Source organism: Sceloporus undulatus, chromosome 2, assembly GCF_019175285.1.
Source record: "Sceloporus undulatus isolate JIND9_A2432 ecotype Alabama chromosome 2, SceUnd_v1.1, whole genome shotgun sequence".
NCBI lineage: Eukaryota > Metazoa > Chordata > Lepidosauria > Squamata > Phrynosomatidae > Sceloporus > Sceloporus undulatus.
In genome coordinates, this window is record NC_056523.1 from 252,953,158 (window position 1) to 252,979,346 (window position 26,189).

Here is a 26,189-nt window from a genome sequence, read left to right on the forward strand (position 1 = left end):
ATCTGTGGTGTTGATGGACAGAGAGAAGGCCTTCCCAGACATCTCAAGACATGGACGACTCATGTTGCCTTTCACATACTTGGACCTGAGCTGTATGTGCTTTCTAGACCATAACCAACATTACTAGTTTTGAGTTCAAAACCCACATAGTTTTCAGGCTCTTCATTTGTTTGTTCACTCAAAAAATAGTTTTATTTAATGAAATTCAGGTTAATTTGGTCCGACTGTAATGCTATCCTTTAGTGGAAATGTAATGCTGATTTCACTTAATACAAATATTACGGTTCAGATTCAGGGAATGCTTTGAGCCTCCAAAACTCAGTTTTTCATGGTTTTTGAGATTCCTTCACTGTGATATCAAATGGTTGCACAGATTTAGGCTGGCTCTGATGAAGACTAAAATATATGGTTAATAAGACCAGGCCGCCCCTCAGATGTGTGGTCTGGTCCCCGCTCTGAGTGTTTCATCGAACAGTCCATGAGGAATTTTAGTACATTATTAACCCTGTGTTCTGAGCCGGTGCAGAGCCAAAATAAATCCCATGCTGTCTTTAAAGCGATTGGAGATTTGTGGCTCCAGATTTTGTTGGGCTGGCAACTCCTAACAGCCCCAAGCAGCATAGCCAAGATTAATAGAAGCTGGATTTCAAATGTTGAGAACCCTATAGTCCCTGTTTAGACTAGGATTGCAACTGTGGCCATTGTTGCCACATGTCGCTCCCAGGCTGTTTTTGCAACCCAGAAAAGCCCTGGAACCTCTGTGTGTGTGTCTCTTTCTCTGTGTTGTGTTCTGTGTGTGGTCTCTGTGTGTGTTTTAATTGGCTTTTTTGCATGGAGAAGCAACAGTGGAGTGGTGCTGGATAAGCACATTCCTCTTCTTGCCTCTGAGCTGCACATGCTTCATAAACAACGAAAATGGACTTTTCTTGTTTGATGGATAAAAGATATGGGGAGGATTTATTTTGCCTAGTTACTTACAGGGATGGGGACATTGTATCCCTCCAGATGTGGTTGGAGTGTCACCCCATCAACAATAGCCTAAAAACCAGGACTGATAGGAGTTGTGGCCAGCCACATCTGGAGAGCCATGTTTTTACCATAATAAGCTTCCGTATGATTCTGAGAAAGATAACTTTCTTACCCTTGACAACTATTGTTAGTGTGAAAAGCTCTTCTTGAAGATGCCAGCCACAATGCTGGCAAAATGTCTCGGAATCTAGAACATGGCTGCATAGCCCAAAAAAACCACAAAAAAACCCAATGAAAGCTCTTCATTGGTGTGTATTATTACTTACTAGTCTATTTTAATATAGCTTTTTCACATTTAAATACCTGAAAAAGCTTCCATAGGAGTATTAAATCAAAGATTTTCAGTGTGATCCCAGTTTTTGGGATATCAGTACTGGAACTAATTTAAAAAACCCTTTTAAACTGAGAGCTGATGTTTCTGAAAAATAACAAAAAGTGTATTTTGTCATTATAATCCACTCTCTACATCAGCTTGTTTAAATTATTTTAACAGTATTTTGAAATACGGTTATGCTATAAAAATGAATGCTCCGACCTCTTTTTAATATTTGCTGTAACATTGTCTTCAATTTGTGCTAATGATATGTATTAAAATTATATTGGGGAATGTTTTATAAATGTTATATCCTGTGTAGTCCACGCTGAAAGTCTGAAGTTTCCCACAAACAGGAGAAGAAACCCTTTCAAAATGACAAACTGTCTAGATTTTAAAAATGTTGTTGTTATTACTTTTCACCTTGCACTCTCCTTAGTGTGGATTGAGGGAGGAGATAAGAACAGGTGTTCTTATGGCAACACAGGTGCTTTAAAAAACAGATCCTTTGTCCTTTTTTCGGTTAAGCAAGCCTTCCCCACCCCATTGAACATAGTTAAATGAACTTCATTACATTGTTTGATTGTCTGCATTGTTATTTTCTTTGTATGTGCTCTTTACAGACCAGTGGCATGTTGGAGATAAGTGGCCTTGCTCCTTTTTCTGAAAATGGAAAGCTTTTATGATGGTACATATCCATCCTTTGAGACCGACACAGATGGGAATTTTTTGCGATTGTTCTTTTGACACATCTCAAGAAGGAAGTACTTGTAGCAAAACTTTGTAGCGATCAAAACTAGCAAAGATACAAAAAGAACTTAATTATTTGATGATGAAGATTTAGAGAAACCCTTTTTCCGGACCGAAGACTTCCATCCTCTGCAGTTGCCTTTGAATTGTTCAAGGATGGGCCCTCAGTCCCCTTCTACAATTAATAGCTACCTACGTGATTATCAAAGGGAAGGGGCCCAGTTTCTTACATGGTCACTATGTTTGTAACGTGGATGTATTCTTGGAGTGGACATGGGACTTGGAAAGACAATACAGGTTTTTTCCCTTCCTTTTTTAAAAATACTGTAAAGCTAAAACATGTCTTGATTTGTTAGATCAAAGGAAAAAATTACTTGAATTTTATACTGAGAAAAGTGATTTTAAAAAACAATTTACAGTGAAATACGTTGAGGTGGGAGAGGCCTGCTAATCACCAGATTCTTGGGCACTTTTGACGCTTGTCAGGTTGTTCTGATCAAGACAGAAGCTGTGTTTCCTCGTCCTAACCTAGTCTTTCCTATTCTGCATGTTTCTGGCATTTTCTGTTTCTATGCTGCTCACCGCCATTGGTTCCATTGGATGGATTAGTTATTCTTGCTTCAGTTTGTTTTAGGATGAAAACTGAAAGACTCAGTCAACAAAGGGTGCTTCTCGATCTTCTCTCCCTCTATCTGGCCCAGCCTGGAATGTCTTGTTTGTTCAGCCAGAGTGCAGTTGCTGCCCATAGAAATGCCACCAGCTGTAGATTTCAACTCCCTTTCTACCAGTGTGGAAAGTCAGTATGTCTTGTCTGCCTTCAGAGGGCGCTTTCACCCTATCCTTATTGCCCTCTAGTCAGTGGGTCATGCCTAGTGATTTAGTGTACCCTTTGAGTGTTACAACTTTCATGTTTATTAATGTTCCCATGCTTGTTCGCACATCTTTTATTCCTTCTCCTTTATAACTAATATGGGAGACCAATGGGTTGTTCAGACATAATGATTACACATGGTTTGGAGCTCTAACATGCTTGTCTCTTACCCTTGCATGTGACGATTCTTGGCTTTTTTCTTCTTATGCAAAGCAGTTTCTGTGTGGCCACCAACCAGGAACCAGGTTCATACCTGCCTTGGAAAACAATGGCCATGTGGAAAATGGATCCTTGACCTGTTTTGTTTCCACTCTTTTTATTTCTTTCCTAAGTTAAGGTGAAGTAATCTTTGTATTTTGACGTGCAACAAATGGGAATTATATCGTTTCCCTCAAACAGATAGTTAAAGATTGCTCGTGTGGAAATGAGATGAAACAGCTTGTGTGAATCCAATATTCCTTGTCTTTAAGTTATGTACCCGGCCACTAAAGCCACCTAGTATTTCTTACAGTTTCTTTTTCTCTGCCTTTTCTGTAACCCCATGAGTGTGCACCCGGACGTAAGCTATTTTGACCTTTCTACAAGGTGGCTTCAAAATACCAAAATAAATATATTAAAGAAGAGATTGGTTTCCTCCCTCATTTCAATTTACTTGTAATCCATTCACCACCAATTTAATGAAGCTGCCACTGTAATTTCTTCCTATAGGAATAGATTTAGGACAAGGCATCCTGCCCTATTCCTTCACAGTTGACTTTTCTTGAAGCACAGTTGGGCAGCTTGTGACACTTCAACAACGTAGTCAATGTACAATAACATCCAAAATCCACAAAAGATTTTTTATCCATGAAATGCACAAAATACATGTTACAAGCTTGAAGTTCCCCTGACAACTTCATCAGGCAAAGGTGTTAAAAATCCTACAGAAGAAAGAAAAACATGACTAAAGTGTTTATCACATGGAGGTTTTTGCAGCTCTGATCCGAAGCCACTGTGGGTCCAACAAGGCAAATTCACGTGAAAAAGTGATGTATTATTACACGTGATTGCATTCTATGGGGGGTCATTATGAGGTGCATCCACAGTGAATCCAAAGTGTTTCCTCGTTTTGGTGAATTCGGTAACAAGTGAATTCACAAAAATTGTTTCCATGCTCAGTTCGATTTCAATCTGAATTGGTCTGGTGTGGAATGCAATGTTGCTTCCATCCTGGTGCACCCAAAATCCCACATTTCCCATGATGCTGCGTTGCAATTTTGCCCCATTTGCTTCCAGTGCTCCTTCAAGAACGGACATTTGGATGTAGCTGACAGGGATGAAGGGAATGAAACAGGAGGCTGGGGGGGGGGAGATGGGAGCAATGGAGGGGGCCATCGGAAGCTGCAGGGAGCAACAAACCCCAACTCCCAGAATTCCATAGCCTTGAGCCAAGGACCCCATGACAAGCTCCAACTCCCAGAATTCCATAACACTGAGCCAGGACAGTTAAAGTGGAGTCATAGTGGATTATTTCCCCAATGAAGATGCAGCCTAAGAGAAGACAACTATTACAAAGGGAAGGAGAGTGGATTGGATTCAGGGAGGTGGTACTTTAGAGAGCATGGAGAATAATAAAAAAAGACAAAAATGTTTTTAAAATAATAATAATAAGTTATTAGTTTGCTGAGACTCACACTGGTAGCCTCACAACAAAGGACTAAGACGTTCTGGACCTGAAAGGAAATATCTTTTTGTGTTGCTAATAGAATTTAAATTTTATTTCCTGGACTCTGTGGCTCTTTGTCTCTCAGAGCCCATATGGCCAGAGGGAGGAGAGGCCTATCTGCATGAATATTCCTCCATACCCTCTTAACAGAGCAACAACAGCACCAACATGTTGACAAAATGCACGCCTTGACAAAATGTAATTGTCACATTTTTTGCTTGAGATGAGAAAATGTACCTTCCACATACTTCTTTAAGTTTACTTATGTTGGAATCCAAACCATTTTTCATGAATGCCTGAAGATCATAGAATCATAGAATCACAGAGTTGGAAGAGACCACCAGGGCCATCCAGTCCAACCCCCTGCCATGCAGGAAATCCAAATCAAAGCATCCCTGACAGATGGCCATCCAGCCTCTGCTTAAAGACCTCCAAGGAAGGAGACTCCACTACACTCTGAGGGAGTGTGTTCCACTGTCCAACAGCCCTTACTGTCAGGAAGTTCCTCCTAATGTTCAGGTGGAATCTCTTTTCCTGTAGCTTGCATCCATTGTTCCGGGTCCTGTTCTCTGGAGTAGCAGAAAACAAGCTTGCTCCCTCTTCAATATGACATCCTTTCAAATATTTAAACAGGGCTATCATATCACCTCTTAACCTTCTTTTCTCCAGGCTAAACATCCCCAGCTCCCTAAGTCGTTCCTCATAGGGCAAGGTTTCCAGACCTTTCACCATTTTAGTCGCCCTCCTCTGGACACGCTCCAGTTTCTCAATGTCCTTTTTGAATTGTGGTGCCCAGAACTGGACACAATATTCCAGGTGGGGCCTGACCAAAGCAGAGTACAATGGCACAATTACTTCTCTTGATCTAGACACTATACTTTTATTGATGCAGCCTAAAATTGCATTGGCCTTTTTAGCTGCTGCATTGCACTGTTGACTCATGTTCAACTTATCGTCTACTTGGACTCCTAGATCCCTTTCACATGTACTTTCATTCAGCCATGTGTCTCCCATTCTATATCTGTGTATTTCATTTTTCCGCCCTAAGTGCAATACCTTACATTTCTCCGTGTTGAAGTTCATTTTGTTAGCTTTGGCCCAGCTTTCTAGTCTATTCAGGTCATTTTGAATCTTGATCCTGTCCTCTGGGGTATTAGCTATTCCTCCTAATTTGGTGTCATCTGCAAATTTGATAAGTATGCTCCCAATTCTGTCATCCAGGTCATTGATAAAGAATAGCACTGGGCCCAGGACAGAGCCCTGTGGGACCCCACTGGTCACTTCTCTCCAGGCTGAAAAAGAGCCATTGTTGAGCACCCTTTGGGTTCGGCCGGTTAACCAGTTACAGATCCATTTAACAGTTACTTTGTCTAGCCCACATTTTACAAGCTTGTTTGCAAGATATAGGGGAATAAAGAAAATCTTGTGGTGTACACTTTATATGCAATTGTGTGCTCTGATATTGTTTAGCTGTGCCTGTTAGGATCTTCTTCCAGCTTACCTATGGGATACTGTGTGAGTATAACAGCTCTCAAGAGTTGCATAAGTAGTTGTGGTGCCAATGAGATGCCATCCATACTGTTGTTGCAGATGGCACTGGCACTACTGATGTGGCTACAGCTAGGTGAGTGACACAAAGGTTCTAGCATGGACAGTTTGCAATGACTTTATATTGTTTATCCTGGATGCATGCAACCCTGTGCCCAGTTTTATTAAAATTAAGATAGTTTTTTGGCTTTCAGTGACAAGAGGCATGGAGTACTCCCCCTGTCTCCATGCTGGGATGTTATTTGGGATTTCTGTTTGTTATTTTTTTTTAGTGAACAGACTTAGGCTGCATCCGCACTGTAGAAACAATGCAGTTTGACATCACTTTAACTGCCATGCCTCAGTGCTATGGAATTCGGGGAATTGTGATTTTGTGAGGAGAGTCAGCATGGCATAATGGTTTGAATGTTGGATTACAACTTTGGAGACCAGAGTTCTATTCCCAGTCGGCCATGAAACCCACTGGGTGATGCTGGGCAAGTCACATGCTCTTAGCCTCAGGGGAAGGCAGTGGCAAACCTCTGAACAAATCTTGCCAGTAAAACCCCACAATAGGTTTGTCTTAGGGTCACCGTAAGTCAGAAACATAGCAACAACTAGACATTGATTTAGCCTTCTCTGTCAGCAAGCTCTGGTGCCACAACAAATTACAGTTCCCAGAATTCCATGACATTGAACAATGGTAGTTAAGGTGGTGTCAAACTGGATTATTTCTGTAGTGTGGATGCAGTCTTAATATCTGTTTTATATTTTGAGGGTTCTATTTTTAAAGTTTGCTTTGCTTTGGTTTGTCTGGGCCATTTCATTCAGTGAGATAAAAACATATATATGTACAGTTGATGATACTTGCCTAACAGATTGTCAATACAGCTATTTTTCTGTGCTTTCCTTTTCCAGTTGTATTGGTGTTTGGGCATCCACATTTATATGCTTAAGTAGGAATGTGTGATAATTTGACAGGTGAGTTATTTATTTGACTTTAAAGAAGAAAACAATATTGGGCCCTGTCTTTTTGTGCTAATTTATACTTGTTTCCAAATCAATGGTCTATGCCTTTACTCACAAGTAAGCAGCACTTAATGTAAGGGAAATTTTTCCAGGTAAGTGTGAATAAAATAACAGACATGTAGTCTGATAATAAGTATCTTTACTAGGTAGTAAAACTCACTTAATTAAGTAGCATTAAACCTTGTTAAAGATTGCCTTAGGTTGGAATATACATCCATTTATCTTGGTATAAGACTCTCTGAATTTAGCTGCTGAATAGATTTCACATCTGAATAGACACCACAGTTATTATTATTATTGCCATATTTATATCCTACAATTTCCCCAATCTTGGACTCAAGGCAGCTTGTAAAAATTAAAATAGATACCACACAAAAAATCACAACATACAAAAGTTAAAAAATATAATTAAACTAGTCATATTTTAAAAAGCAGTTAAAAGAATGACCATAAAAAAGAAAAACAACAAATATAGACAGTATAGAACATTACAGAAAGATCTTTTCCCTTTAGCAAGCAGTCCTCAAGTACAGAAAGATAGCAGTGAGGGTGTCCCAAAGTCTAGGAGAAAATACTGAGAAGGCATTCTCCTGTCTTCTCACCAGAAATATCTGTGAGGTTGATGAGACAGAGAGAAGGGCCTTCCCAGACGATCTCAAGACATGGACAGACTCATGTGTTGCCTTTCACATACCTTGGACCTGAGCTGTATAGTGCTTTCTAGACCATAACCAACATTACATAGTTTTGAGTTACAAAACCCACATAGTTTCAGGCTCTTCATTTGTTTTAGTCACTCAAAAATAGTTTTATTTAATGAAATTCAGGTTACATTTGGTCCGACTGTAATGCTATCCTTTAGTGGAAAATGTAATGCTTGATTTCATCTTAATACAGTATATTACAGGTTCAGATTCAGGGAATGCCATTTGAGCCTTCCCAACTCAGTTTATATCATGGTTTTGAGATTCCTTCACTGTGATATCAAATGAGTTGCACAGATTTAGGCTGGCTCTGATGGAAGACTAAAAATATATGGTTAATAAGACCAGGCCTGCCCCTCAGAATGTGTGGTCTGGTCCCCAGCTCTGAGTGTTTCATCTGAACAGTCCATGAGATTAAGTACAGTATTAACCCTGTGTTCTGAGCCGGTGCAGAGCCAAAATAAATCCCATGCTGTCTTTAAAGCGATTGGAGAATTTGTGAGCCTCCAGATTTTGTTGGGCTGCAACTCCTAACAGTCCCAAGCAGCATAGCCAAGATTAATAGAAGCTGGATTTCAAAATGTCTGAGAACCCTATAGTCCCTGTTATAGACTAGGAGTGAGCAAACTGTGGCCATATGTGGCCACATGTCGCTCCCAAGGCTGTTTTTGCAACCAGAAAAAGCCCTGGACCCTCTGTGTGTGTGTCTCTCTCTCTGTGTGTGTGTGTCTGTGTGTGTGTCTCTCTGTGTGTGTTAATTGGCTTTTTTGCATGGAGAAAGCAACAGTGGAGTGGTGCTGGATAAGCACATTCCTCTTCTTGCCTCTGAGCTGCACATGCTTCCTAAACAACGAAATAGGACTTTTCTTGTTTGATGGATAAAAGAATATATGGGGAGGATATTATGTTTGCCTAGTTACTACAGGGATGGGGACATTGTATCCCTCCAGATGTGGTTGGAGTGCCACCCCATCAACAATAGCCTAAATAACCAGGACTGATAGGAGTTGTGGTCCAGCAACATCTGAAGAGCCATGTTTTACCATAATAAGCTTCCGTATGATTCTGAGAAAGATAACTTTCTACCCTTGACAACTATTGTTAGTGTGAAAAGCTCTTCTCTGAAGATGCCAGCCACAGATGCTGGCAAAATGTCAGGAATCTAGAACATGGCTGCATAGCCCAAAAAACCCACAAAAAAACCCAATGAAAAGCTCTTACATTGGTGTTGTATTATTACTTACTAGTCTTATTTTAATATAGCTCTTTTCACATTTAAATACCTGAAAAAGCTTCCATAGGAGTAATTAAATCAAAGATTTTCAGTGTTATCCCAGTTTTTTGGATATCAGTACTGGAACTAATTTTAAAAAAACCCTTTTAAACTGAGAGCTGATGTTTCTGAAAATTAACAAAAAAGTGTATTTTGTCATTATAATCCACTCTCTACATCAGCTTGTTTTAAATTAATTTTAACAGTATTTTGAAATACGGTTAATGCTATAAAAATGAATGCTCAGACCTCTTTTTAATATTTGCTTGTAAACATTGTCTTCAATTTGTGCTAATGATATGTATTAAAATTATATATGGGGGAATGTTTTATAAATGTTATATCCTGTGTAGTCCATGCTGAAAAAGTCTGAAGTTTCCCACAAAACAGGAAAGAAACCCTTTTCAAAATGACAAACTCTAGATTTTTAAATTGTTGTTGTTATTTACTTTTCACCTTGCACTCTCCTTAGTGTGGATGAGGGAAGGAGATAAGAAAGGTGTTCTTATGCAACACAGGTGCTTTTAAAAAACAGATCTTATGTCCTTGTATTCTGTTAAGCAAGCATTCCCCACCACATTGAACAGAGTTAAATGAACTTCATTACATTGATTTTGATTGTCTGAATTGTTATTTTCTTTGTATGTGCTCTTTACAGACCAGTGGCATGTTGGAGATAAGTGCCTTGCTCCTTTTTCTGAAAATGGAAAGCTTTATGATGGTACAATATCATCCTTTGAGACAGACAAGAATGGGAATTTTTTTGCGATTGTTTCTTTTGACACATCTCAAGAAAGGAAAGTACTTGTAGCAAAACTTTGTAGGATCAAAACTAGCAAAGATACAAAAAAGAACTTAATATTTGATGATGAAGATTTAGAGAAACCCTATTTTCCTGACAGAAGACTTCCATCCTCTGCAGTTGCCTTTGAATTGTTCAAGGATGGGCCTCAGATCCCTTCTACAATTAATAGATACCTACGTGATTATCAAAGGGAAGGGGCCCAGTTCTTACATGGTCACTATGTTTGTAAACGTGGATGTATTCTTGGAGATGACATGGGACTTGGAAAGACAATACAGGTAGTTTTCCCTTCCTTTTTTAAAAATACTGTAAAGCTAAAAATGTCTTGATTTTTAGATCAAAGGAAAAAATTACTTGAATTTTATACTGAAGAAAAGTGATTTTTTAAAAACAATTTACAGTGAAATACGTTGAGGTGGGAAGAGGCATGCCTAATCACAGATTCATGGGCACTTTTGAAGCCTTGTCAGGTTGTTCTGATCAAGATAGAACCTGTGTTTCCTAGTCCTAACCTAGTCTTATCCCTGTTCTGCATGTTTCTACATTTCTGTTTTATGCTGCTCACCGCCATTGGTTCCATGGGACGGATTAGTTATTCTTGCTTCAGTTTGTTTTAGGGATGAAAAGCTGAAAGACTCCAGTAAACAAAGGGGCTTTCAGATCTTCTCTCCCTCTATTGGCCCAGCCTGGAATGTCTTGTTTGGTAGCCAAAGTGCAGTTGCTGCCCATAGAAATGCCACCAGCTGTAGATTTCAATCCACTTTCTACCAGTGTGGAAAGTCAGTACTGTATGTCTTGTCCTGCCTTCAGAAGGGCGCCTTCACCCTATCCTTATGCCCTCTAGTCAGTGGGTCATGCCTAGTGATTTAGGTACCCTTTGAGTGTTACAACTTCATGTTTATTAATGTTCCAATGCTGTAGTTCAATCTTTTATTCCTTCTCTTTTATAACTAATATGGGAAGACCAATGGGGTTGTTCAGACATAATGATTACACATGGTTTGGAGCTCTAACATGCTTGTCTCTTACCCTTGCATGTGACGATTCTTGGCTTTTTTCTTCTTATGCAAAGCAGATTTCTGTGTGGCCCAAACCAGGAACCAAGGTTTATACCTGCCTTGGAAAACAATGGCCATGTAGAAAATGGATCCTTGACATGTTTTGTTTCCACTCTTTCTTATTTCTTTCCTAAGTTAAGGTGAATAATCTTTGTGTTTTGACAGTGCAAACAAATGGGAAATTATCGTTTCCCTCAAACAGATAGATAAAGAATTGCTATGTGGAAATGAGATGAAAAGCTTGTGTGAATCCAAATATCATTGTCTTTACATTTATGTAACACTAAATAATAGTTTTAAGGGTTCTTTTTATCTGTATTTGTCACTGAGTTGTTACGGAAAATATTTAATTAATGCTTTACTGATCTCATAAAAGGTGCTGGAGTTCATTTAACATTCAAATTTTGTGTAGTAGCAAATGGAAGGAATGTGTGGAGGAATGGTTTCACCTGATTGAGAGCAGTCCTTAATATGGGGTTTCTTTAAGGGACTTGTGGGGACTTTTGTTCACAGGAAGTGAGTCAGAGTCTTGCCTCTGCAAGGATCTAATAGCCAGGAGCGCTCTTTACTTGGTTTTGTACAGTGCCATGTAGATTTACGGTGCTTTATAAATAAAGTTAATAACAATAATAATAATAATAGATAACTATAGGCCCAGTTGATTGAGCTTGCTAACAGAGCTTGGGGACAAAGGCCAAGCCAACAGGGGTCTATTATGCTGGTATTTAACAGGGGAAGCCCATAGTTGAGGGGGAAGCCCACAGTCTTGTTTCCTCCTTAAGACTTCTCAGTATGGACACTGAAGGATCTGCTCAAGTCACCTGCAGCACTTGTGGGATGTTTATCTTCTTGGCTAGGGATGTGGGGAATTTCATCTGCACCAAGTGCAAATTGGTAGCCCACTTGGAAGAGAAAGTCCAGCAGCTGGAGGCCCAGATATCTACCCTTTAGTATCTGAGGGAGCAAGAGGCTTTCCTGGACAGAACAGACTGGATGGTCTTGGATGGGAAACACACAGAGGAAGTTGCTGGGGAGGAGGAGGTCACTTAACATGCAACTGAGGTAGATGGAGGAATGTCACACACAGAAGTAGGGAAACCAGGGATTGTTCTGGGGGCTTGCAGCTACAGAATCGATTTCAAGGTCTCTCCCTTATCAGGGATGATGAGGCAGAGCAGCAGGACAGCCTGAGAGTATCACCACAGGGAATAGTCGCTGCTAAGCCTCGGAGGAGGTGTGTGGTGGTGGTGGAGTGGTGGTGGAGGACTCCTTGCTGAGGGGTTCAGAAGTAGTGGTTTGTGAACCTGACAAGATGTCTCGGTAGGTGTGTAGTCTGCCTGGGCCCAAGATCAGTGATCTGACAGACAGGCTGACAAGACTTGTCAAGCCTACTGACCATTACCCCTTCCTTTTGGTCCATGTGGGAACCAATGATACTGCAAGGCACAGCCTTCAGAATAACAGAAGGGATTATGAGGCTCTGGGTGGGAAGCTGAAAGAGCTGGATGCATAGGTTGTCATCTCATCTCTTCTGCTAGTTGAAGGGCACGGTCCAGGAAAGGAAAGGAAAATAGTCTTACTGTGTTAGAAAACCACAGATTTCTAGTGGGGCGGAGGGGACTTGATTACACTCCTCCTTAACATCTTACAAGTTTATCTTTGGTTTTGGTTTTCTAATAATCATTTTGATGATTAAGATAAGTGCAGGGTATAAAAATTAAACTGAACAAACAACAACAATGCAGTCACATATTTTTCCTATTTTCTCTTCTCAGTGGTGAAGTCTAGAAACTTAAATCATCAGATATTTCAGCTTTTAGAATATGCCAACAAGTAGATAAGCAATTGGTAATATTAAGAAAGTTGGGTTGATTTTTGCCATCCAGTTTATGGTATTTCCTAAACTTACAGCAGATAACTGCTGAGATTGAAGCAGAGTTTTGAAAAGTTACTTTTTTGGATGACGACTCCCAGAATCCAAAAAAGGAACATTAGAAACTCCAAGGTCTTTTATTTTGTTTAATGTAATAACAAATGAAGAAATACAAGGAAATACTACCCAGTCTCTGTGTCCTTTTAGAAACAAAACTGATTTCCATTTGCTTTTTTTGTCTTGGCTGTTGGGAAATTTTATTACACTATTTCCCAGACATTAGTGTATAACACACATTGCCAAATGACAGTATGTGAGGAAAGATACCTTGTAAAAATGCTCTCTTGTCAGCAGGAAGAAGGACGCCTGTAACATTGTTTTCTTAGAATGGCCATTCATTCCAAAGTTGAAATATCACTCTGCTCTGTGAGAAATCCAAGGTTTAAACTGTAATTTGAGCAGTAATTCAGACTGATTTTACTCTGCAGTTTCATTTTGTAACTTTTATTTCCCTTCCTAGTTTTTCTTGTGTTGTTTGCCTTTTTTGTGATACTGTCCTGGGCTGGGGCTCATGGTGAGAAGATCAGAATTCCATTACTACCATGTTATTTACAGAACAGTTTGAATTTCATTGGAAGAGGGTGTGTATCTACACTGTTTACTGTGGCAATTCTTTTTTTTTTTAATGTTTAATTGGTCATCTAGTTGAATATTAAATATCTGGTTGAAGATACAGCTATTTTATGAACTGGATTAATTTAATATTGGCTTTTAATCCTATAGCAAATGGAGAGCACCATCACTTGTACTTAAATAATCACAGTAAAATCCAGTCTGGAAAACTGCCTGGTATGGGTAGGTTTCAGTATCTAGTAGCATCACTACAGTTGGCGTCACTAGGGATGGTGTCATCCCAGTGCTGTAAACTCATGCTGTCACCCCCAAGCAGTCCCTCCAAGGGAGAAAACATGGAGAGATCAGGAGGAGAGGGGGAAATGGAAACAGAAGCAGCAGCAGGCAGGGAGGAACATGCACTCTCCACTACCTTTCTTGACCACTTCACCTCAGTCCCCGTCTCACCGAAGCTGCCCCCCTCTGCAGCCACTGGTGGGGTAGGCAGCCTCTTCCCGCATCCCATCCTTGGCTCCTCTGGCTGTGGCAGCTGCTTCCCATTTGGGCTTCTCCATCACCTTGGGCTCTCTCAGTGGAGAAGAATGGTTAGGTGGCGGCGGCAGTGGTGAGCTTGCAACCAGCTCACCATGTTGCTTCCCATTTGGGCTTTTCCATGGCCTTGGCTCTCTCAGCCAAAATTAATCAAGGCAGCGGAGAAGAACAGACAGGTGACAGTGCCTGTAGTAAGCTTGCAACTAGCTTGCTGCACACTGCCTCCCAACTGGGCTTCTCCATGGCTTTGGGCTCTTTTGGCCAAGGATGGGATGAGGGAAGGGGTCGCCCATACTGATTTTGAAGCTTATACTTCCTCTATTCTTCAAGCACAAGTCATCTACAAGGCAACCAAGACACTTTCAGGATAAAATCTGAAATGAAACATCTAGATAAATAATCATTGCCATCACCTCCCTTCTGTTCTCCACTGCTTTGGACTTTTTTTTATCCTGAAAGTATCTTGGTTGCCTTTGTAGATGACTTGTGCTTGAAGAGTAGCGGAAGTATAAGCTTCAAAATCAGTGATGGGCAACTCCACTCTCCTGACAGTACACAGGAACTGGAACCCTAAACTCCTGCTTGTCAGAGATAGTCCTCATTGACCCCATTCCCACTGGGCATATAAAACAACATATATCACTGTGAGTCTGTATCGGATCAAGTTTCTGAGTCGTATTCGAATCAGGTCCAAAGGGAGCAAATGGACTCGGGTTTTCTTGACCCATGTTCTTGTTCCCATTGATATTTCTCCATTGTATTTTGATGCGGTTTTTTTTTTTTTTTTTTGGTTCCCTGTTCCCATTGTCTTTCTGGAACTGTTTTTTTAAAGCTGTCAATCAAGCGCTTAAACGATTAGACGTCACAGTGACTTCTAATCCCCCCTTCTTCTTCTTCTTCTTATCCCCCCTTCTTCTTCAAACGACCGCAATATGCAGCTGCCAGCCACTCCTTTTCTGTTTCAAAAAAGGAAACTAGGCTGGATGCAGGAGCCACGTTCAGGGTTTGGTTTTTTCCCCCTCTTTCTCTTTTTCCTTTTCACTCACAAAAAGTTTTCGCCAGCCTCCCTTTCTCCACATCCCTTCTCCTCTTTACTTTCTTTCCCCCTCCCTCTCCAAAAAAAACCAGTTTTTTTGGGCAGGAATACCAGTAAAGGAAATGGGATATTGCAACAGAGGTGTTTGTATTCCCCATTGCCTTTACCAGCACTTAGATGGAACTTACCTGCATTTCTGGTTCTGACCACCAAAGCTCCCATTTCTGCTACTTGCTTAAGAAGGCTTTGTTTTCTAAGTACGCATTGCCTCTCATTGAAGGAGTAGGAGATAGTCTGTGGCCATGAGTGTTGGAGTGTTTTATACATCAAGGCATGTTCAGCCACACTGTATCATCCCTTGCTTAGCTGTGTGGTATGCTATGTCCTTATATTGCCAGTTGCAACAGTAGATGTGCAGTTTCTGGTGAAAGCTTGTATCTAGAGTCCTGGGGCAAAGTAACTGTGCAGATACTGAAAATATGAGCATTAGCAGTAGGTATCGTAGTATGAATTCAGAGTTCCCAGACCAAATCTTGTGCTGACTTTCTCTGGCTACCACTTCCCCCTTTTTTAAATCATTCATGCTATTTTTTTTCCTCCCTAGGTTATTTCATTCCTGGCTGCAGTGCTGAACAAAAAGGGGACACGTGCCGATATTGAAAATAATATGCCAGAATTTTTGTTAAGAACAATGAAAAATGAAATGTCATCTGTTCTGAAGAAAGTAAGATTTGAATTTAAGCATGTTAAATCACAACCATTTGAAAATGCTGTATGATGTGTGGTCCAAGTGCAGGGAAGGAGGGGAATTTATTCTGCTGTTTCAGGATGAGTCCCCCCTCCCCCCAGCTTGGACCACCTTGATAATTAAATAGTTTGAGCCACAAAAGTTTTTGGGTACCTTCTGTGGTCAGTGAGTTTCTGTTAGAGCTCTTGTGCACCGGCTGACCTTTTCTGTAACTTATGTGGAGGAATGGTTTAGGGGACAATAAAACATTTTGCTTGTCTTCTGTGCACATATTAAAGGCTAAGCATTCTGGACAAGCTTCAGATAATTTAATGAGGTTGCTGGTTGCTATGAAGCTGCTAAAATACAGGATTCAAAGACACAACCGTGTTATTCTGGATCAGTATGCAAAGGGATCTTGGAGCACCTTTGACTAATGAGATGATGTCTTATTTTGAAAGGGCACAATGATCGATTAATTGTTTTATTTAAATTTAATTTATATGCTGACTTTCTCTCAGTGTGAGAGCCAAGGCAGTTCACAATATGAGTTAAAATAAAATATACCTTAGGGTCACCATAAGTTGGAAATGATTTGAAGGCACACAACAATGAGGATCTTAAAACTCAGGCTGTTTCATATTGGGTAAGATAGTATTTTGAAGAGTCTGAAACCAATCAATATAGGACTTCATATACCCAAGCTGTATAAAGATGTCAAAAATTAACAATTTTACATTTTTTACATTAATTGGTGTATATGAATTACATCTTAATTTTTTTCTTTACATTAATCAATGTTTTACATTCAACATTTTTCCAGTGGTGAGAGTCTTGGAAGCAGCTGAAAATGAGTGGGGACTGCTTGTGACTCACTTGTCACATGTTACCCATTCCTGATTAAAACCCTGAACCAAATCTGTGTAATTTTGGTCAACATTGTTACACCTGTGTAATCTGTTACATCTGTGTAAAACTGTTTTTTTATTGCTTCAGTTCAGCTTTCAACTTTACACTTTAGCCCTTTTTCAAAAAATAAATTTACACCCCAAAATGTGAAGTTTGTGCAGAAACTAATTATTTTGTATGCGTAGAAAACTTTTGTGCATGCCATCCAAGCCTGAAAGTGGGATGCTTTATTGTCTCATTGTATCTCATTGTTGATGCCTTTGAAATCCTTCACCTGGCAACTGTGGGTGGCAACTAGTCTTAAAAATAATTTGTGTCTGAAAGCACTTTCTTGAAATGTGAGCTTTGTATAGGATAAGTTATATCTGCCTTCCAACTTGGCATGCTCCTCTTGACTACCTCTTCCATTACCCCCAGTTAGCATTGTCTTTGGTAGGAAATGGTAATCCTATATATCCAGAGGACACCATTTTGGAGAAGATCATTTTATGTGAATGCAGAAAGATGCCTTATGTTCATAGCATTTTTGAATAGTTAATTACTTCATCATAAATTTCCCATATCCAAGATTCTTGGTCTAGTCTGCCGGGTATAACACAGTCTTGCCCAAAATATTCTGTTGTCAGTGTCAGTGTGTAGTTTGAGGAAGAGGGATTCCTCACTCTGAAATGGCAGTGTTAGGTTACCCTTCCCCCCCAATCCCACTCAAATTAGGAGCTGCCAATCTCTGTTCTGAGGCCACTTTTGTCAGCATCTCTTCTGTTTTTGCTGAGTATTGCAATAATGGATTGGCACTATTATCTGTTCCAACTGATGGCATTGTTACAGCAGTTTCTGTTATAATCCATTGCTCTGGTCAAAATATTATTTTAGTAGCATTTCAGAAACAGCTTAAAGTTATATTTAAGGCACAATCCTATTGGAGATAAAACCCATTTAACACAGAGGAACACTATTCTGAGTAGCTGTAGATAACACTGCACAATTAGAAAGCTTTGACAAGCAAGTATAAAGGCAGTCCTGAAATTGATCTGTACTCCTCTATTAAATGCTTTATGTTTCCCTGGAAATTCTTGCCATGTAATACAGAAATTTGGGGTCTGAATGAAAATTAAATGTGACCTGAAACACAGTGCAGTTGCTAATAAAAATAATCATAGGAAACTTGGCAGAGTTATTTTTCTCTCTACAAAGAGCAATTTCATTCTTGCTTCTTTGGAATGAGGTCTATAAAATCTTACACAATAATTAATTTAAAGTGATTAATTATGTAAGTAGTTAGCCAAAATTGCCCCAGGAACAAATCCTTTGAGCATTCAGTGTCTGGAAATTGGGATTATATGCAAGACATTTCATTATTTTGAAGGTTTAGCACAACACAGGAGAATATAAGCACTGGTGTTTGCTTCTTGTTTTTGTTTAGTGCATCTCATTATCTGCTTCATCTAAGCACATTTTCACTTGAAACGTCCCATATGCAGAATCATCAGTGTGGGTAGTAGTCTCACAAGTATTTAGGTTTGGCCAAAGAGTACTTTTCCTATTTTCTTATAAACCTGAACCAGTTAATTGTTAGTTGGACTTTACTTTTCTGGAACAAGCAAGGTTGCACTATGCTTATAATGCAAGTAGGTACTGACTTTTTAGTTAATTGTACTAAATGGATTGTGTGCTTTATAAATAATTTTGCTACAGAATGTTCTGTGCAGAAATTCTGCATTTGAAACAAGCTCACAAGTCTAGAATAGCATGATCAAAGTACAAGTGTTTCAGGATGTAGTTGCAGAAACATTAAGAGAAATGTGTTCTCTTACTGATGCACTTTGGAAAGCAGGAATTCAGAATCGGTGAGAATTCTTATTTTAGCTGTCAGTTTTTCATAGCAGGAAAAATATTTCAACTAGTCATTCTCAAGATGATACCATCTTGAAGAATGTGATATAAAAAATGTAAAAATTTCAAAACGGACCTCTTTTCTCCCAGGAGGAGTATAGTCTCTGCAACAGATTCAAGATGGCTGACAGTGTCTGTTAAAAAGGAAGCAAACAAGCAAGCAAGCAAACAAACAAACAAACCCAAGTATTTCTTTTGTGGCCAATATGATTACTTCTTTGTTTGAGTGAATGTGGTTCAGTAGTGCAACATGTAACTATTTTACATGCTGAATTTTATTTTGCTGTTGTGTGTATTGCCAAGCTATTCTTTGAATTGCACAGGGACAGGTGGTAATACCACCAGCGGGGTCCTGTGCTTTTAAAGGATGTTTGTCCCTTTCTGCATTTCTAAAAGGAAACTGGGATTAGATTTAAATTGATTATTGTTGCCATGGATTGTTTCAAGTACTACTGAAGAAGATCTACTATACAGCAAGGGATAATTTCTACAATTTGCACAAGTTGCTGACCCAATTATATGTGAGGTAATAAAAACCATATGTGAATTGTGTATACGCTGCATTCAATCACGCATTGTATAACAACATAATTTGCACAAATTACTCTACTAAGCAGAAATGCTGCATAGTGATCATACAAAGAGAGATAAGAAAGCCTAATGTTACCTTTGAAACCCCCTGTGCTAACCAGATGGAAACTGGTCACCAGATTGAGCATGGGATAATATTGCTCATGTTTTGTTGCAGAATGTTTTTTTATGTTTACTGGAGTCCTACAACTTGTTGTTTTTCTGTTGAGAGCAGTTTCTGGTGACACTGCATAGAAGGGAGTGGAAATTAAAATTAAGGGGACATAACTGAGAAGATGTACAGATAATTTAAATGTGTACTAATGGGAAAATGTAAACTAAAATTATTTTCACTAAACATTAATGGTTTGTGTAATAAGAGTAAAACTGAAGAAGAAAACAAAACCAGTCACCATTCCAAAATATGATCTAAACAATATCTACACCGAATTCATCAACAGTATAAGGAACAGATTTGCACTACTAAGCACAATTGATCAAGAACCAAAAGAGCTTTGGTCTGAAGCCAAGAACATAATAAAAGAAGAATGCAGATAGACACTTTCAGTGAGCAAAAAAGGAGAAGAAACCATGAATGACAGATAAAACGTTACAAGCAATAAAGGAAAGAAGAGAAGCAAAACAGAAAGGAGATAGGAAGAAGGTAAGACCTATGAATGCAACAGTACAACGGCTAATGCATAAAGATAAAGAAAATGACTATAATGAGGAGCACAGAAAAATAGAAGATAACAAAAAGGGGAGAACGAGAGATCTATTCCACAAGATCAGGGAAATCAAAGGAAAGTTTAAACCAAGGACTGAGACGCTCTATGACAATAAAAATAACACAATTCAAGACCAGGAAGGAATAAAAAGACAATGCATGCAATACACAGAAGAGCTATATAAAAGAGATGACAGAATTAAGACACATGGAATGAAGAGCCATCTGAAGATGAATCTCGAATTCTAAAAAAACCAAGATAGAAGCTGCAATAAGAGAAATGGTGAAAAATAAGTCATCAGGAACAGATGATATTCCAATTGAGGTGCTGCAATCCACATTGACAGAGTCAACTATAGTGCTAACTAACATATGTCAACAGGTATGGAAAACAAAACAACAGACTGGAAACGATCAATATACATCCCCATCCACAAAAAAGGAGACAAATGATTGCCACAATTATAGAACCATAGCAGTAATATCCCATGCAAACAAGATTATGCTCAAATTCTGCAATGTAGACTCCAACCATACATGGAGAGACAAATCCCAGATGTCCAAGCGGGGTTCAGGAAAGGAAGAGACACCAGGGACCACATCGCAAACATAAGTTGGCGAATGGAGCGCACTAGGGAATTCCAAAAGAAAATCAGCATGCGATTTATAGACTATAGCAAAGCCTTTGACTGCACAGATCATGAAAGGCTATGGGATGCTCTTAAAGATATGGGAGTGGCAACACATCTGATAGTCTTGATGAGTAATCTGTACTCAAGACAAGAGACTACTGTCAGAACAGAACATGGAGAAACAGGATGGTTCCCATTTGGCAAAGGAGTCAGACATGGCTCTATCTTATCACCCTACTTATTCAACTTATATGCAGAACATATTGTAAGAAAAGCAAGCTTGGACACAGAAGAAGGTGGAGTGAAAATAAGAGGAAGGAATATCAACAATCTGAGATAACCATAATACTAGCAGAAAACCTCAAAGACCTGGAACAGCTACTAAAAAAAGGATCAAGGAAGAAAATGCATAGTCACGCCTATTGTTGAACATAAAGAAAACAAAAATAATGACCACAGAGAACCTACACAAATTTGAATTAGACAACAACAACAAAAAATAGAAATAGTAAAAGAATTCTCATACCTGGGATCAAACATTGATAGAAATGGAGATTATAGCCAGGAAATCAGAAGAAGATTAAGAATGGGAAGGACAGCTATGAAAGAACTAGGGAAGATCCTAAAATGAAAGGATACACAACTGAGCACAAAAGTTAGAATTGTACAAGCCATTGTATTCCCTATTGCCATGTATGGATCTGCGAACTGGACACTTAAGAAGGAGGATAGGAGGAAAATCAACTCATTTGAAATGTGGAGAAGACTTCTAAGGATTCCATGGACAGCTAAAAAGACCAACAAATGGGTCCTAGAGCAGATCAAAACAGAAATATCCCTAGAAGCCAAGATGACAAAACTCAGGTTGCCATATTTTGGACACATCATGAGAAGGCAGGAATCATTGGAAAAAACAGTAATGCTGGGAAAGGTAGAGGGGAGTAGAAAGAGAGGAAGGCTGGGTGCAAGATGGATGGACTCTATTAAAGAGATCAGGAGTATGTGTCTGCAGGAGTTGAGCAGAGCAGTGGAGGACAGAGGGTCTTGGAGATGTCTCATCAGCCATGGGTCGAAATCCATTTAAAGGCAGAACAACAAAATGGGATGAAGAGGAAGTGTTACCACATATGGATTTTAATAAATTTTGGAGTCTGTGTGTGGAGTTCCTTCTTGACTCCAGACTGACCTGCCAGACTAGCAGCCATAATCCTGAAAGCAGTGGGTCAGGTAGGCAGATGAGTCAACCTCACAAGATCCCTGAAAAGCAACACTTTGGAAATTCCCCACAGAAAGTTTTGGGAGTTGCTAAAGGGAAAACCATCACCTCCAAGAGTAAAGGTCTCATACTTGATGAGCCAGTGATTAACTTAACTCATCTACCTTCTCCCGCCATTGTTGTCAGACCACTTTGCCTCAACAAGACAATGCAAAGCCTTTGTTTACAATGGCCAAGCAACCAAACACCTTTTGTTCTCACCATCATGAACCTTTTCCAGAAGCAAGGGCCTGTTACAGACAGCCAAAATAAAGCTGCTTCGGGTCTCTTTGGAGGTATGCTATTTAAATGATGCATGGGTCCTAAGAGTCCGGAGGTTGCGCCAAAGCCACACTCCATTCCTAGGCACTGGAATGCAGCTTTGGTGCAGCTTCCAGATTCTTAGGATGCATGCATCATTTAAACAGCATACCTCCAAAGAGACCCGAAGCAGCTTTATTTTGGCCGTCTGTAACAGGCCAAGATTTTGCCTTTAAGTATAATCAGATTTTCCTGTTCACTGGGCCAGTCTGGATTTCAGGGCGAAGCTATGTCCCTTTGAACCCTGACCTGGCTCCTGACTCCTGGTTCCTGCCCAGTCATTCTATGGCTGAGCCTCATGCCATCCCCATCATATTCGCCCTGATCATATCCATGGAAGGGCGGGATATAAATAAAATTTATTATTATTATTATTATATTCCATTTGGACTCCTGAAGAAGCCTACTGGAGTAAGTATAGCCCTAGTACTGCCTTGAACTATTCCCTATTTCCACTCTTGATTTCCTGAGCCTTGTATGAGTGAGAGTGTGTTAGTGAATTGTGTGTGTTTTTCCTCTTATAAATAAATTGGATATTAATTTTAGAAGTCTGTCTCAGCTCTATTTATTGGAATTCCCTGGTCTCTTGGTAGACACAACGGGAGAAGGTTCTGCAGGGCCATCGTAGCAGACCCCCCTTGCAATATTGAGCTAATAACAATAATAATATAAATTCTCCTAATCAGACCCTTGGCTACAGAAGGGGATCACAAATCTAATCAAATCATATACAATTGATATGATCTTTCTTCTAGAGAGACACAAAATGCTGGACTAAGTAGACCTTGGATCTGATCTAGCACAACTCTTTTGAGATTCTTATTCTTCCTAACCTATAGTTAGAAATTTGTCTTCTAGATTTATTTGGCAGATCATTTAATGCTGGCCACCTGATGGCCTGATTAACTTCTTGTCTTTGTAATCTGTTTTGGACTGCAAAAATCGGGAGTTCTGTCAACTGGCAGGTCTCAAAAGTCTCTTTGCCAACTATAAAATGGCAACATTTGCATGTTTTTGAATTACTTATTATACCTTACTGAAGAATATTTTTCTGGGTTTCTCTTTTGCTTTTCTCTGCTTGGACCATTGAAAAGTGTAGGTTTTCATACCTCACCAAACAGAATGTGTGGGAATTTTGTATACTGATGTATTTTATGTTAGTCAGCAGCAGTATCATATGTTTTTCTTTTCAGACTTTCTTGATTGTGTCACCGCTTTCTGTGCTTTATAATTGGAAAGATGAATTGGATACCTGGGGCTATTTCAAGGTTATAGTTTTGCATGGTAATAGAAAAGACTATGAACTGAATCGAATCAAGCAAGGAAAATGTGAGATTGCACTAACAACATATGAAACACTTCGCCTTTTTTTAGATGAGCTTAACAGGTAATGGAATTATCTAATTATGGTGATTACAGAGGGTATTTTTTCTAACTTCCTAAGATAGTGAACCAACTGGATAGTGAATTTTTGAAAACTTTTGGTAAGAAAAGAACATGAACATAAGAGATATAATACTACATCCACAATGCCAATTGAAATCTGTGGAATTTATGTTCTTATTAAGTGACCATAAGATGAAAATGGATTCTCTCCAATACTGTACAAACATGCCTTTGTTTAAAGCTTGGAAAAGTTGCTTTTTTGTACTGTACTGTACTGTACTGTACTGTAACTCCCATGTTCTCCCCCTGCCCCCATAAAATTGGCCCCTGTCTGGCTGGCAAACTCAGAGTTGTCATTCAGAAAGAAGACCTTTTCCAAGCTTATCTTCTAATCTGATTATTCCTTCTTCTCTTCTCTCCTCCATTCCCTGTGCACATCTCTGATCTGCTCCAGTGGATGTTTCAGTGTTCTAGAGCAGATTTTGGGGTGTTCAGGAAAAAGAATCCATTCTGCCAATCATATCCATTCCACTGGCTGACAGCGTTGATTGGATTTGACCATGTCTTCAAAAATTATAGTTATACCAATATATATAGAACAATAGAGACCACATGTGCCAAGTGTATTGTAAAATTGAGTATCACAAAGAATAACTAATGTTTCAGTCTTTAGTTATACAGTACATATGCTTATTTGGACTAGAAAAGTCCCCCTGGTTAATTCTTTTCTTCCTTTGATTATTTTTGAATGAATGTTGTCTGATATAGGGCACTTCTTTCAGAGATCTTTCAGCAGTGTAAACAGGACTGCGCTCTTCAAAATGTAAAACGTTAAAGTTTTGATTATTATATTTGATTCTTCAGAGTATTTTTTTTTAAATGAATGTGCTAGATTACCATGAACAGAATAAATCATTCAACACCTCTGACTTTAATTCAGTAGTTGATCTCTGAAGTCCTTGTACCCCTCACCATTGGCTATCCTAAATTCAACAACAGTAAACCTATTGAAGCAATGAAACATAAGTGTTCACTTACCATGTTTCTGTTGATTTAATAGGTCTCCTGCAATTCGATTTAGGCCACTGTTTTATAAAATTTATGATAACTGTCAATATTCCTTATTTCACAGCTTAGAGTGGTCAGCTGTCATTGTAGATGAAGTGCACAGAATCAAAAATCCAAAAGCTCAAATAACCCAGACAGTGAAGGCTCTAACATGTAAGGTTCGGCTTGGACTTACTGGGACAATTCTACAGAACAACATGAAGGAACTTTGGTGTGTCATGGACTGGTAAGTGAAAAGAGTTAGTATTGGAACAGGAGACCAAATATTTGTAGCATTTAAAGCCACCCTAATGTTTTGGAAGCACATGATACTTGTGTGTTGCATTCTACTGATCCATAAGGCAGGGGACCATGGAAAACATGTTACAATTTCCTAGTTCATAGAAATGAACAAAGCTATGACTCCTGTCACATATTATGCAGTAGCAAATATACATTCATCAGTGTGCGATGTGTAATATCTGAGGTCATAGATTTGGATGAATGTGATATAGCTCTTAACAGCATAGTGAACAAAACTACTGGAAATTCTAATGCATGTTTCCTTTTTTGTTCTGTAGAGGTAGATGCAATGCACAGTACATTATTGATCCAGATTTTACTGAAATTGTGTTTAGAGATAACTGGTAGAATTACAGTATTTCTGATTTTCATGGGAGTAGTAGTTACAGTAACTGTATGTTTTCTAGTTATTGTAGTAGGTACTGTCCTACTGTGGTAAACATGCAAGACGGATACCATAATTTCAGTTCAGTACAGCTAATAGAGGGTTGTTCCTCGGAGCCATTTTTAATGTGACAGCTGCATAGTGAAACCATCATTAATGGTATGTTAGTTTTATCAGTGCTTTAGTATTACATTTTGATTGAATGTAACATAAAAAAAACACATTGATGTAATTCCCTGTAGTATATTCATGAATTTTAACAAACCTGTGTGCAAAGAACTCCAGAAATGAATATATAAGAGGTATATGCATGGAGGTTTAAAGTGCAATCCTATATAGATCAGAAGTTAACCTCTGCATTCATTGTAACTTACTTGTCACTGTGGCATTAATTAATTACCATATGGACCACAGCAATAGACAAATAAGCTGCATTTTAAAAATCTGACTTCAGTTCCTATATTAATGCATGCTTCATCATAGCAGATCCAAGAATCGAGGTATGTATTTAGCAATCTTTAAAAATATATTTAGTTTTTTATTTGAAGCAGATCATAAAAAACAAATAATAACACTTCTGTACTGCTTTTTACTTTAAAAATCCCAAAGCAGTTTACATTAAAAACAAGACATAGTAAAATGAATTGATAAAAATAATAATTAAAAGGAATAATTAATCGAAACCAGTGGTAATTGACAGTGTTAACAGCCAGGGAAAAATGAATTATATGACATTGACCCAGGCATGTGAAAGGCTGTTTAATAAAATAAGATTGAGTTGAAATTCCAGATGGGGCCTTATCCTGACAGATTATCATCATGGGATAGCATCGCTCACCCTGGTACTTTGTAAATCACTTCATGCATGAATGGTATTATATAAAGAAACACATACGA

General features: G+C 39.0%; 1 protein-coding gene across 1 annotated transcript in view; it reads left to right on the forward strand.

Moving 5' to 3' along the window:
- Positions 1 to 7,083: 7,083 nt before the first annotated feature.
- The window catches only part of ERCC6L2 (ERCC excision repair 6 like 2), a 75,427-nt gene continuing 56,321 nt past the window's right edge, over positions 7,084 to 26,189 (forward strand). Inside the window, 5 exon segments of the mRNA XM_042447765.1 lie at positions 7,084 to 7,176; positions 9,860 to 10,284; positions 15,742 to 15,861; positions 23,365 to 23,558; positions 24,690 to 24,851. Of these exon segments, the coding sequence (XP_042303699.1) occupies positions 7,158 to 7,176; positions 9,860 to 10,284; positions 15,742 to 15,861; positions 23,365 to 23,558; positions 24,690 to 24,851 (920 nt within the window). The 5' untranslated portion in view covers positions 7,084 to 7,157.